The sequence below is a fragment of the Hemicordylus capensis genome, chromosome 2, assembly GCF_027244095.1.
Source record: "Hemicordylus capensis ecotype Gifberg chromosome 2, rHemCap1.1.pri, whole genome shotgun sequence".
NCBI lineage: Eukaryota > Metazoa > Chordata > Lepidosauria > Squamata > Cordylidae > Hemicordylus > Hemicordylus capensis.
The window spans coordinates 250,036,774-250,051,236 of record NC_069658.1 but is presented as its reverse complement, the minus strand read 5'-3'; the positions used below and the strand labels follow the sequence as shown (position 1 = coordinate 250,051,236).

General features: G+C 44.9%; 1 protein-coding gene across 4 annotated transcripts in view; it reads right to left on the bottom strand.

Annotated features, from left to right (window-relative positions):
- TNXB (tenascin XB) overlaps positions 1 to 14,463 on the bottom strand; it is a 161,882-nt gene that overhangs the window by 100,656 nt on the left and 46,763 nt on the right. For 3 of the 4 annotated variants that reach the window (XM_053291372.1, XM_053291373.1, XM_053291374.1), the window contains exons 3-7: positions 12,681 to 14,006; positions 10,436 to 10,548; positions 9,161 to 9,314; positions 5,423 to 5,704; positions 494 to 1,168 (exon numbers count right to left, since the gene is read on the bottom strand). In XM_053291372.1, the coding sequence (XP_053147347.1) occupies positions 494 to 1,168; positions 5,423 to 5,704; positions 9,161 to 9,314; positions 10,436 to 10,548; positions 12,681 to 14,006 (2,550 nt within the window). The remainder of the gene's footprint in view (positions 1 to 493; positions 1,169 to 5,422; positions 5,705 to 9,160; positions 9,315 to 10,435; positions 10,549 to 12,680; positions 14,007 to 14,463) is intronic. The other variant, XM_053291375.1, reaches the window with a different exon arrangement.

Here is a 14,463-nt window from a genome sequence, read left to right as displayed (position 1 = left end):
GCCTCACGGAAGGGTCACCCCAGCCCCAACCCATTCCCCGTTCATTAGAACTCCAGTTAAGTTTTCAGTCGAACTTCTAAAGAACATACACAGACTGCAGACAAGCACAATGGCTACGGGAAGCGGCAACAGCGGGAACAAACAGAACGAACGAACTTTGGGATGGCAAGTAACTGAATGGTTTGACTAGAGGAAGAAGAAGATAATTAGCAAGTGGACACTGTGACAACCACGTAACGACAATATAGGCAAGGAGCACAACAATATTTCGCTTTTTGTTTTGAGTGGAAGCTATAATTAGCAGGCTGGTGTTCAAACAACTTTCTGCAGAATGTGAAAGCAACACAGGATTAAGTACTCAACTGCATGAGGGCGCCAAGCAGACTTGTCAAAGATTTGGTGGCAATAGGGATGAAGTGTGTAATGGTATGGTTACAGGTCTAAGAAGATAGCTAACCACCCTGGAAGACTGCCATCCTATTAACCCTGGTACCTGTGGAGGTTAGAAAGGAGTACGACTTAGAGGAAACTCCTTTCACCACTCCGTGGATCTCCAGCTTGTAGGTTGTGCCAGGATCCAACCCAGTGATGACAGCTGTGGAAGTGTCTCCAGGCACCACTAACTCTCCTTCTTCTCCACTCCTTGTATTGTGGTAGCGGATAACCACATAGTCGGAGTGCCTCTTCACACCATCCAAGGACACCTTAATGCCACCTGGGAAGCTGGCTAGCACGGTCGGCTTGGTGTGATCTGGACGGGGATATCCTTCTGAGAAGGCACTATCTGTATCCCCAATGAAGAATTCTCTTTTTTTAAACAACTGGTCAAGCTCTTGGAATTCCTTGGGTTTCCGTTGCATCAGGTAGAAGTAAATGGCCTTGGCCACGCTCGGAATGGAATTGTCGTCACGGAACTTGATGGTACGGAGGTAGCTCTCCAAGCGCTCAAGGAAAGTCCCACTGAACACAGAAAGCTTGGCTGAGATGTTTTGCACCATGTGACTCATAAAGGGGTCACTGACCGAGGGGGTGTCAGGTGGATTGTGGTCTGTGGGTGGTCTGGCGCCTGGCTTCCTGGTCCCAGGACCAGAGTCAGAAGTGACAGGATATGGACGGGAAGATGGGGACATTGTTGTGTAGAGACGGATTGGCTGCCTTGGTGCTGGTGCTGGTGGGATCAAAAATGGAGGTAGTTATGGTAAAGGAGAGACTGGAAAGGAGCAGGAAGTTGAACCAAATCTGAATCTGAACCCCAAAACTGATTCAGAGAGGTTTCTTCAGTGAACCAGAACCCAAACTTGAACCTAACATTTCTTAATTGCTTTGAACCGGAACTGGAACTGAACCTTTAAGTATAAAACATGGTGACCAGTTCAAAGGAAGTGGTTCAATAATCAGTTGAATAATGTTTTCAATTGAATGATTAATGTTTTATTTTTCCTGGTTGTTTTAACCTGTTACATGTATTTTGTTTGTAAAAGTCTTTTAAAAATGCAGAACTAAACAGTTTTTTAAAAAAACATAGCCAATATTTTTGCTCAAGTTAGCCATCATTGCATTCAATTTGTAGGATCGTATTGTAAGCAAAGGTGTTTGATATTGTTCTGCATGGAATGTATCCAAAGAAGTTTTCACAGTGGCTGAATCAACTGCTTACCAAACTATGTTTTAAAGCTACATTCTGCGTAGCATTCAGGATCACATTTCTGAAGCCAAAAAGTATTTTTGGAGGGAGGAGAGAGCAGCAAAAATCGCTTCCCCACTCAGCAATACACTGGCTGAGCTCCAAGATGACTTTTCTGCAGGCACGCTGCACAGAATGCAAGCCAGAATGCGAGTCTGAACCAGAGAGTTCAAAAATACCGAAGAACCTGAACCAGAACTAACCCCAAATTTTGAATGGCTCAAGTCCCTACAAAGGAGGTGAGACGTATAGGAAGTGGTGCCACCTGGAAAAAAAAGGCCCCAACTTAGTTCAACTTCCTTGTTTCCCCACTACTCAAAACCAGCCTGTAATGGAAATAGCAACCCATATAAAGGACATGCTCACTACTCCATTCTCTTTAGTGCCTCTGGAGTTTTCACATTCACAGGAATAAAAGAGGTAAAGTTAGCTCAAGCCCCCCCCCCGCCCGACACATTGCCCTCTTGACCCCTTCATCAAATGCTTCCATTTGACCTTTCAAGACCTGTAGGCTAGAAAAAGAAGGGATGAATGAGAAGTGAGAAGATAAAAAACATCCACCATCTTGAGATTATAATCCACAGTAGCTGGGGGAAAAGAAGAAATGAGGAAATCCTTGGGAAGAAAAAGAAGAAAACCATTTAGTGAAAGACTTCCAAAAGACACTGATGCAGGTGATCTCGTACTTTTCTTTCAGGCATCCTTTCGTACTCACTCATTTTTTGATTCACTCATCCTACTGTTTCAAGGCTGGAAATGCAGCACAGTTTATACCCAGGTTAGCTATCATGGTGTCTCTCCCCAAAGAACTCTGGGAATTTTAGTTTTCTGAGGGTGCCAAACAATTCTGTGATGGTTTCCAGACCTCTCAGAGGTCTAGCACTACTATAGTGCCTAGGAGGTCACCATGGGAAGTCCTTTGTGAGAGCAAAACTGGACCCTAGTTGACAGTGCCACTAATGGCTGCCTTAAAAATTGGGAAGTACTAGTGAGAGAGGGAGGGGCATTTCCCCCCTCTTATTTTATTTAAAGGATTTCTAGGCTAACTTTCAGCCAAAGTTTTCAAAGCAGCAAACAAACCCTTTCCATGTAACCCTTTCATCTCATGTTGTATTTCTGATTTATTTCACCTGCTGCTGCTGCTAACCACACAGTGGAAAACATAATAATCCTTTCTATTTAACCTTTTCATCCTATGCCATAACCTCAATTTAAATCTGCACCCCCAAAAAACTACTAACTGAGTAGTTACCCCTGCTAACCGAGCAAAGAGGCACCATTCAAAGTGGCGATTCTCTTATATTTAGCAGGGGGAGAGCAATTGGCTGTATCCAATCTCAGCACATCATCCCTCCAGGGGCTGTTGCTGGTATCTGCCTTATGTTTCCTTTTAGATTGTGAGCCCTTTGGGGACAGGGGACCATCTTATTTATGTATTATTTATTTTTTCTATGTAAATCACTTTGAAAACTTTGGTTGAAGAGCGGTATATAAATATTCATAGTAGTAGTAGTGCTGCTGCTGCTGCTGCTGCTGCTGCTACTACTACTACTACTACTAGCTTCATGAGGGAAAGCCTATGGAGTCCTGTATGATTAAACCTGCCCCTTCCTTCAGCCAGTCTTCAAGCAGCTGTGTGGACCTGCCATTTAGTTTTTTGGGGGGTTTGGTTTTTTTTGTTTTTTTTTAAAAAGCAGGTGATCCTGACCACAGATCTTCCAGGTCATGTCCTGTGTAGTAGACTAATTTAACTGTATAGAGAAAACCTGTCATTGCCTCTTACACCCCTGTCATTTTAAACATATCAGAGGATGTGGAGAAACCATCTGAGAAAATTCTCTTCAAATTTTAGTATCTCCTTGGCAGGAACTCTGAAATTATCTTCGTATTTCACTTTCTAATTTTTTTTTTTTTTTGCACAATCCCTACATTTGTCTTCATAAATATCCACCCGTGTATTCTTCGCTAAGAGGTCACTAAGAGTTGACACCGACTTGATGGTTTTTAATCAATCAATCACCCTTTTCCAACTTGATTCATGACTATGACTCAGTAGGGCTGCTCTCACAATCCTCAATAGGGTAGGACATAAGAACAGCCCTGCTGGATCAGGCCCAGGGCCTATCTAGTCCAGGCCAGCATCCTGTTTCACACAGGACAAGTGTCCTATTCACATTTGGGACCTATGCATGCTCCTGATTTTTGATCACCCAGCAGGGAAAAGCAAGGTAGGAGTGGGAGGAAATGATTCCATGTGTTTTCCTTCTACCTCATTCAACAGCTGGATAGGACAGAGCCCTCATACCCAGCACAAGACACACACAATCACTTTTATCCCCCTCCTACCTTGCTTTTTCTTCATTGACGATCAAAAATAGTACACTTGTCCTACTCTATTTATCATTATGTGAATTGCCTTAGTGTGGTATACATGACAAAGTGTTTGCCTAGGCTGTGGAGGCCCAAATTCAAATCACCTCTCATCCATGAGGTTCCTACAACAAACCAGAAGCTGACGGAATGAGGAAAATTGCTCAAAGTAGTCCCATTGAAATTAAAAGGAAAAGTTAAACATTGCCTAATGTCCTTTTAATGTCAATGAGATTACTCTGACTAATTTTCCTCATCATGTCAGCCACTACCTCTCAGTATTACCTACCTCAGAGGGATGTTTATGAAGATAAAAATGGGTTACCTTTGTGTCAGATACTTCGACAGAAGGGTGGAATTAGGGCCAAGAAGAACTGGTCCTCCCATATCCCCCACCCCATTCACAGGGAGAAAAAACTGGGGTTGGAGGGTTTTTCAGAGGTGGAGACAATCACAGTGGTAGGCATATAACACACCAGCTCCTCCTCCCAACAACTAGCAGTTGTAATTTTTCACTTAATGACTGAGTACCTAATGATATAGTATCATTAGGTACGGGGGCTTTTGCATAAGAAAAAAAAGGCAGTTCCCAGCCTCTAGAAGGAATGAGTGTGGATGTTATACCCCTGTGAATCTTGACTCCTAAACTGATAAAGGACTGGGATCTCTTTTCACCACCACCCAATTTCAAAATGAATGTTCTTATGAGAATTTTCATTTCAGCCCTCAGTGGAATTCAAATGTGGTAAAATTAGTGACTCCAGTGACTGTAGTGTTGCTGGTGTCTATGTTATGTTTCTTTTTAGATTATGAGCCCTTTGGGGACAGGGATCCATCTTCTTATTTATTATTTCTCTGTGTAAACTGCCCTGAGCCATTTTTGGAAGGGCGATATGGAAATAACAACAACAACAACAACAACTCGATGTCTGGATAAAACAAACCAGTCAATAACACCTGTCTGACTGTGTAAAATAAAAATAATAAAAATAAAATAAGCATTAGGTAAAATGAAATCACTTCTTCCTATTATTTCCCCCAATATGTATAATGTCTTCTACTGTGTAAAATTCCTTGATAACTTCTTTTTGTTGAAGTGCTGTATATAAACAACACATGCTATAGAGTAGGAAAAGGAGAATTTGACACAGGATTGACATTTTTGTTGGAAGGTCCTTTGTCACCTCTAGTTCCACCCTAATTTTTAATTTATGTTTGATCCCCACACCAAATGTCCATGTCATTGAGCATTTTGTTTCCAGCCATCGAGGGACCTCTGGAGCCCACAAGCCAGGCTCTTTCTGGTCCCCACAGTATGGACTGAAACAAGTGATTACACCAATCCCCATCTTCACCCCAATGCCCTACCGGTAGTGCTGGTGACGATGTTGGTGGCTCGGCTGTTCTCACCACCCTGGTGGGCAACCAGGGTTATCCGGTATCGGGTCCTACTCTCCAGATCTTCCAAAGTGACACTTTCAGGTTCTGCAGGCAGCTCCAGGCGTTTGGACTCTTGGGTGGGCCGAGTAGGGACCAGAGGCACGTAGTTTAGGATGTAGCCATCAGGACGGGTGGTGGGTGGATCCCAGTGCAAGTTCAGGGTGTTTTCTGTTGCACTGGATAATTTCAGGCCTCGGGGAGGTGCAATCCCTGGAAGAAATGAGACAACATATAAGGCAGAGGGCATGGAAATGGGATATAGAGGAGACAAGGCTGATTAGAAGATGGGCTTGTGAAGAATGAAGGCAGCAAGAAGTGGGGACAAGAGGGGAAAGAGAGGCAGAGTGCTTTAAAAATGGGGATTGTCACTTGGATGCACCAATTCAACACATAACAGGATATACAGTTAATGAGATTGAGGATTTAACACAGAATTTGAAATAAACAGCTTGGGGATCCTGTGGCAGGCGCTCAGTGTAGACAATACTGAACTAGATAGATCAATGGTCTGACTCAGTATAGTATAGTATTTCTATGTTCCTATGAGTCAGTGTTGAAAGCACTTCTAGAAGTAGAAAGTCTGAAAGTCACAGCTCTAGTCCAGTGACTTTCAAACCAGGTTGCAGGAAACCCAGAGGTTTGTCAGAAGTTGGGCAACAGCTTCTCCATGAGAAGATGGCAGACAAGCTTCCCTGACAGACAGTTTGCCCACTACTACCCAATCTTTCCATGCATTGCACAGCTGCAGGAGAGGGTTGGGGGTGTTCTAGGTTGCTCTCTTTCTTCACAAGGGGCAATGCTGAGGCCCAGTAGGAGCAGCCAGCATGTAAACTGACAATATAACCTAGAATGTGCTCCAAAATCTTCTACCACACAAGGGCTCCTTGGCAGAAAAGTCAATGGGGAAAGAGTTCCCTAAAGGAAGGAAGTTGGAAAACCATGGATCTAGCTCAAAGATCAGTTGGTAGGGATGTGCCAAGATGCGATTCAGCTGTCCGAATCACAGGCACTTTCAAATTGAGGGCTTACACGGCCCCTTTAAAGTGGAGGAGAACATGTTTGTACCTCCACTCACCACCATTGCTGCCAACTGGGCGCTTCCCCCAGCTGTGCCCGCATGCCAGCAGGGCATCTCCCAGGTGCCCCCTGTGTGGCGCCAGCATGCCCATGGCTTCTGCACATGCGCAGTCTGGAAATCAACTGGTAACCCCCTCGCTTGACTACTACAATGTGCTCAACGTAGGGCTGCCTTTGTACATAGCCTGAAAACTTCACTTAGTTTAAAATGCAACAGCCAGATGGGTCTCCGGGGTAACCCAGAGGCCCATTCACACATTATGTTCAACACGTATACAGTGAGTGTATAGTGTGCACAGGTATAGTCATTCACATGTTATGTTGACTGCAGGTACAAAAGCACACTTCCTATCAACACCATGCATTTGAAGAGCCTGTATCCAGGTTCACCTTTAACGAGACCGCGGGTACAGTCATTCACACAAACACATGCAGGAGTGTACAGACATCTGTACAGCATAATGTCTGAATTGGGCTCATATCATGCTTATTCTTAAATAGTTGTACTGACTGTCAATATGCTTCTGGGCAAAATATAAAGTGCTAGTTATTACCTTTAAAACCCTGATCAGCTTAGGTCCAGGTTACCTGAGAAAGCGTAGTTTTCTGCAGGATCCCTGCCACTCATTAAGATTATCAAGAGAGGTCCATCTACAGGTGCCACCAGTTCATCTGGGAGCAACTTGAGACTGGGCCTTCTCAGTAGCTGCCCCTAAGTTGTGGAACCTCTACACTCCCTGTGGGAATAAGAGATCTATCATCCTTGGAGGCTTTTAAGAGAGCCATAAAGACATACTTTTTCAGCTTGGCTTTTAATAGTATTTAAGTGGTTTTAATGTCTTTTAATGAGTTTTATGTTAATATTTTAAATGGTTTTATTTTTGATTGTGAACTGCCCTGAGTCATGTTTGGATGGGCAGTCTATAAATGAAATAGACGGGCAGACAGATAGATAGAGACAGAGATGGCCTTCTTCCATTGTCGGAAGGCTACAGATAATGCAAGCCACATTTTTTTTCTTTTTTATTTCTTTTATTGCAAAATAATGAAATATCAGGGGTTCCTTGATGAAAAGATGACAAGAAGATCTTTAATGGCCAGTGGGGACTTTTACAATGTTATTAAAGATGTGCTAAAAAAATTTCCCCGAAGTGTCCCCTTTTTCACCCATAAGGAAAAGAATATTTGAATGTGGGTCTCCCCAGACCTAGTCCAACATTTACTTCACTACATCACACTGGCTTTCATGTACCTCACAGGATTGTTCTGAGAATGAGGAGAACCATGTGTATATGGTTCCTGAGCACCTTACAGGTGGAATGGGATTAAAAATATCACAGGGCCATCTTGGACAATGTTTCCCTGCTCAAACCAGCACATGCAATTAAGAAGGGAAACATGCTGAGAATGTGCCCATCCTGATATCTTTCTCCGATGTCCCAGTATCTGGTCAGAACATTCGTTTTATCATGTGGGGGGAGTGAGGGAGCAGCTTGTCCAAATGATCACTCTACACACAACCCAAATACTCTATATAGACCACACAGAGCAGCGTTCAGGTGAAACCTGCCCACATACAATAAAGGAACACACCAGAACAATGTCAGGATGTTCAGGAAAAAGACTGGGGGAAAGTGTAATGGATTCACAATACACAATCAAAATGCAAGGAGAATCCAAAGAACCATATATGTGATAATATTCTGATTATACATGGGGTTGTAATAATATTATATATAAAAATGGATTCAATACGTAAAAATGATACTAGTATATCAGTAATAATTCACCTATACCCAACATGGAATTGCCACACTAACGCAGAAATCGGTTTAAGAGGTACATCCAATATCCAGAATGTGCTTAAAATCATATTCCAAATCACACCCCAAAATATAGAATATGATAAGAGTGGACCTCTCCTCAAAAGGACAAGAAGAAAATTCTAATGAGAAGAAGTTGTGGCAATTTGTATATGTTTTAACTTCATGGTAATGAAGGAGAGGTCTATCAATGGCTACTAGTCGGAGGGCTGTGGGCCACCTCCAGCCTCAAAGGCAGGATGCCTCTGAGTACCAGTAGCAGGGGAGTAACAGCAGGAGAGAGGGCATGTCCTCACCTCTTAACTGTGGGCTTCTCAGAGGCATCTGGTGGGCCACTGTGCGAAACAGGATGCTGGACTAGATGGGCCTCCTTGGGCCTGATCCAGCAGAGCTGTTCTTATGTTCTTATGTAACTGTTAAATTCTTGGTTTGTTTTATGCTGTAAACCACCTAGAGACTTTTGTATTGGGTGGTATACAAATTTATTAGATGGATAGCTAACCACCTAGATAAATAGATAGATAGATCACCCAAAACTTGCAGTCCATTTCTTTAGAGAAGAATTGTCCATTCATAAAGAGATTAGAGCATGTGGCAAACTAGGCTTCTGGCCCTAGACTCCTCTACGAAGCATCCCTTTGTCAGCCCTTTGCAAGAATGTGCAGGAGAAAATAGGAAAGGAAATTACAGACACACCAGACAGGCCACCCAGACCTGAGTAGAGCCCATAGACACACATGGACATGAACTGCTCCAGGCTACATACGTGTATGGACGGTCTGGGAGACGGGGGGCCCGTAGCGTTGTCCCTTTTCTGCCCGGATGGTGACTGTGTATTCCTTTCCTGGCTCCAAGCCTGTGCGTTCAAAGGCCGTCTCAGCACCAGGCAGGCGTACAGAAACACCTGCATCTTGATCCTCCTGTGTGTTGGAGGGAAATGAGCAGAATGAATTCACAATACAAAAGGGCAAGGTCAACTGATCTCACATACTCATTGGGATTTGACCAAATCAAGACATTCCCTGTCTGGTGAAGTCAGCCATTTCTCCCAGAAGCTTCTGTTGCAGGAAGCTAGCATTAGGGGACTTCTGGCAGGGAGGTGTGGACTCAAGCGAAGGGTTTCTTGTGCCGCCAGCCCGCCAGGACCACAGCTAAACACTAGGACTGATCCAATGCTCCTGCCACGGGGTAGGAGGGATGCTACAGGGATACTATTGCTGTTTGTTGCACTGAGCAGCTGGTTGGACTAGAAGACCTAAAAGGTCCCTTCCAACTTTAATATTCTATAATGCTGTTATTCCCATTTTCACCACTCCTTTTGCAGGCAGTAAAAACAGCAGGGAGGTGTTTGGCAAGTTGTTCTCATTGAAAGTGTTCAATTGGGGTCTTGCAATAACAGGTGTTTTTTTTAAAAAAAGAGCATGCAGCAGAGGGTGTAGTGGTTGGACTCGGACTGGGGAGACCCGAGTTCAAATCCCAACTCAGCCCTGAAACTCACTGGGTGACTCTGGGCCAATCACCTCCCTCTCAGCCTAACCAGGTTGTTGTGAGGATAAACATAACCATGTACACTGCTCTGGGCTCCTTGGAGGAAGAGCGGGATAGAAATGTACTAACGAATGAATGAATGAATGAAAGGATGTGCTTGTGCCTGCAGTGGTAGTAACAGCAACACTTAAGGTGCTGCAGCGTTTTCCAGGGGCTGGCTCCTGTTGGGTGCCATCTTCCTTCCCTCACCCCCAGAATGCACCCAGGAAATTACACTACATCATGATGTTCCATTGCTGATACATTCCAGGAAAACAAATGACCCTAAGCCTCTGGACTGAAAGGGGGACCATCATTTCCCCTCTGGAATGCACTGGAAATGCCACTACAGCATGATGGAGCATCATTCACATCATGTGTGAATAGGTCTATTGTACCCTAGCCCACTGGATGAAGTTGGCTCACCCCTACACAAACACCCCATCTCCACAACTTTCATCCCACCCCACCCGATTTCTCCCAAAGCACATTGTCCCAAAGTGCAGCCAGTTACCACAGGCACAACATGGATCTCATATCCATCCACAGATGTCTCTGGGCGATTCCATTCCAGGCGGAAAGATGTTTCGTCTCGTCTAGACACACGGACGCCAATGGATGGGATCTCTGTTTAGGTTGGGATTGGGGGTGGGTGGGATGGAGCAAAATAAGAGATCAACACTTCTTTGTTCCTCTGCTTATATCTATCCTCCCTGAAGCCTCCCCAAGGCAGTGCCCTTCTTGAACGATGGGAAACAGAGGCGTATCTAGTGAAAATAGTGCCTAGGGCAAGCACTGAAATTGCACCCCCTGTCCAAACATCTGACACCCATCTTTCAGATAACTTTACCATACTGTCAGCTGAAAAATACAAGTCAAGCTCGTTAATCTTTTAAAATTTCAAAAACTATTTACCAGTGGACATAGCCAGACCAAAAAATCCTGGAAAACTACAAATATCTGTATGCTGGGGCTCATGAAATACCCAAATACTATGTGGAGGTGTACTTGGAAAACTAAACAGAAGTGCCTATCTAATTCTCTACTATGCATTGTAGCATCACTATTACATAAGTTTTAAAAATAAATGGAGAATTTGGCTTTTCCCAGATACTCTGAAAATAATTAAAGGATATGCAGAGTAAACTGTGTCACTGCTTGGAATATATTCTAGTCTTTCAGAAAGACAGTTAAAATGAGAGAAAGAGAGCAAGAAACTCCCAGTGGGCCTTAATACTAAGGATTTCACATGGATTCAAAGACAAACTCACCATTAATAGCCATAAAATTAAGACATCACATTTAACTCACTTATCATAAGAAGCAAAGTAGAGCAAATGAATACAATCCTAGCTCATAAGCTTCAGCTCAATATTCACTAGCCCTGATTCTCTGTACATAGTGCCAAACTGCATATGTGTACATTGACGTATTATATTAAATTATTATTTTTTAACCTGTAGCCCCTTTGGGGGGCTTCCTATAGACTGTGGGTGGGGGGTCTGCAAAGGTTACCCCTCCCCCCACTGGCCTCTAGGGCCTCACAGAGACCATTTGAGCATGTGCAGTGGCCATTTTTTAAAATAATTGTTCTTTTTAAATGGCCGCTGAAAACAAAATGGCCGCCACGCATGCTCAAATGGCCTCTGTGAGCCCTGGCATGGGGTAGGGCCTCACAGAAGCCATTTGAGCATGTACAGTGGCCATTTTGTTTTTGGTGGCCAATTTTTTTTAAAAAAATTAATTTTAAGAAATTGCACCCCCCTTCAAGTGGCCTGCCCTACCCTAGATACGCCCCTGATGGGAAAGCCCCATGCAGTGGAAAGGCTGACTGCCCCTCCCCTTCCTTGAGCTGAAGAGAAACAAAACTCCCCAAAAGTAGCCACATTAGTTTATTGCAGTATGAGGCCCTTGTCTGTAAACAGGCCCTGCACCCACCCTAACCCTGCAGCCTCACTTTCCTTCTTAAAATGAGGTAGAAGGTTGCCAAGTCTCCGGGTTTTGCTCAAAGCACCAGCATTTTAGCATTAGGTTATTCAGGGACTTTTACAGACAGCAAGCTTTACCGCGAGTTTACTGGTAGGCTTTTCTCCAAACTCGAAGTTGTTCCAAAAACCCAACATGAATAGTGGATTTTTTTACCCTGGATATAAATGAAGCTACACTCTAATGTGCTGTGAGAAACCCAAATTGTGTGTGAACTGCTCTCCGATAACTCACAGGGGTAAATCTGGGGTAAATTTGGGGTAAATCTGGCTGATATCTGAACTCACCCACCTCCATTCCAGAGGAGATGCGAGTTAAAAGGCTTAAAAAGCCCCATATGAAAAACTTCCAGGGGAATGAATTCTATGAGTGAAATGGAGAAATGGACAGGAAACCATTTTCTTTTTCTTATTCCTTTAGCTGTGTTCACTCAGAGAACTTTTTTAAAATTAGAAGTGGCATTTAAGTATTTTTTTTAAATTAAATATATTATAATTAATTAATACAATGACGAACTGCTAGACTGCAGAGATTTCAGGAGATTTAATAAGAGATTTGACTGTAGCTCAATGGAAGAAGCATCTGCTTTGAATGCAGAAGAACCCACATCCAGTCCTTGGCATTTCCGGGGAAAGCTGAGAAACATCTATCTTAATAAACCCTGGTGGGCTGTTGCCAGTCAGTGGAGGCAATACTGAGCTAGATGAACCAGTGATATGACTCAGTATAAGGCAGCTTCCTTTATAACCTATATAAGAGATACTGCGACCTACCTATGGAACAGTCATCTCCAGAATAACCATCATGGCACTGGCACACCCCATTCTGGCACTCTCCATGGCCACTGCAATCTTCTGGACATGCCAGCTGTCCACAGTCCGGTCCTGTGTATCCCTTGTGGCAGGCACACACACCTCCTTTAAGACAGCGCCCTCTCTGGCTACAGTCATTAGGGCAGGATTTGGTGCCACACGCTGGGCCTGTAAAGCCTGGTTCACACACGCAGCGTCCATCACGGCACTCTCCACGTCGGTTACAGTTGCTAGGACAGGTCTGTGTTCCACAGTCGAGCCCAGAGTAGCCTTGTTGACACACACAGCGTCCATTACGGCACTCTCCACGTTGATTACAGTCGCTAGGGCATGTCCGGGTCCCACAGTCGGGCCCGGAGTAACCTTGCTCACAAATGCAACGTCCATCACGGCACTCTCCGCGTCGGTTACAGTTGCTCGGGCAGGTCTGTGTTCCACAGTCAGGCCCGGAGTAGCCTTGTTGACACACACAGCGTCCATTACGGCACTCTCCACGTTGATTACAGTCGCTAGGGCATGTCCGGGTCCCACAGTCGGGCCCGGAGTAACCTTGCTCACAAATGCAGCGTCCATCACGGCACTCTCCACGTCGGTTACAGTTGCTCGGGCAGGTCTGGGTCCCACAGTCAGGCCCAGAGTAGCCCTGTTGACACACACAGCGTCCGTTACGGCACTCTCCGTGTTGGTTACAGTCGCTAGGGCACTTCCGGTTACCACAGTCGGGCCCAGAGTAACCTTGCTCACAAATGCAGCGTCCATCACGGCACTCTCCACGTCGGTTACAGTTGCTAGGGCAGGTCTGGGTCCCACAGTCGGGCCCAGAGTAGCCCTGTTGACACACACAGCGTCCATTACGGCACTCTCCACGTTGGTTACAGTTGCTAGGACAGGCTCGGGTCCCACAATCAAGTCCAGAATATCCAGGATCACACACACACCGCCCTGACACACACTGACCATGACCCCGGCAACCCTGGGGGCAGGCTGGGTCAGCACAGGAAGGACCAACATATCCTGGGAAGCAGGAGCAACGTCCATCTACACAACGGCCTTGGTCATTACAATCGTCCGGGCAGGAAGGTGGCTCCTCACAGCGAGCACCAGAGTAGCCAGGACGGCATTGGCATCGCCCATTCAGGCACTTGCCACGTTGCGCACCACCACACCCGCCTGGGCAAGCTTGCTCAGCACAGGTAGGGCCGCTCCAACCTGGCTCACATTCACACAGGCAGCGAGAGAGATCAAAGGAGCCATGGTGTGAACACAAGGTGCGTATGTCTGTCTGACCTAGGTGAGGAAATGAGAGAAATAAGGAGAGAGAGAGAGAGAAAGATGGGAAGAAAGCAATGAAAAGCTCAGTCACCCAGCTTCTCTATGTTGGCTGACATGTTGTGCAAGGCCATGCCAGTGTTTCCAAGCCGATGGGGCTGCTGCTGTGCATGTGAAAGCCAGCCTTGATAGTGTTTCACAAAAACACAGTTGTGCAACTGCATACAATAGTGCTACTTCCATTGTTCCTTTCTATTTCCAAGTGCCTGTGTGCTATTTTAACTAGTCGCACAACTGCACTCTTGCGTAACACCTCTGGGGCTGGCTTTCGTGTGCACAGTAGCCTCAGTGGGTCGAAAACGCTGGCTCAACATTTTGGCCAGTGTTTCTGTCCTGTTTGCCCAAAAGCACTAATTATTTAGTTAGTTATTGAGTTATTTATTTATGCTAGTATTTTTAGGTGGCTTTTCTGGCC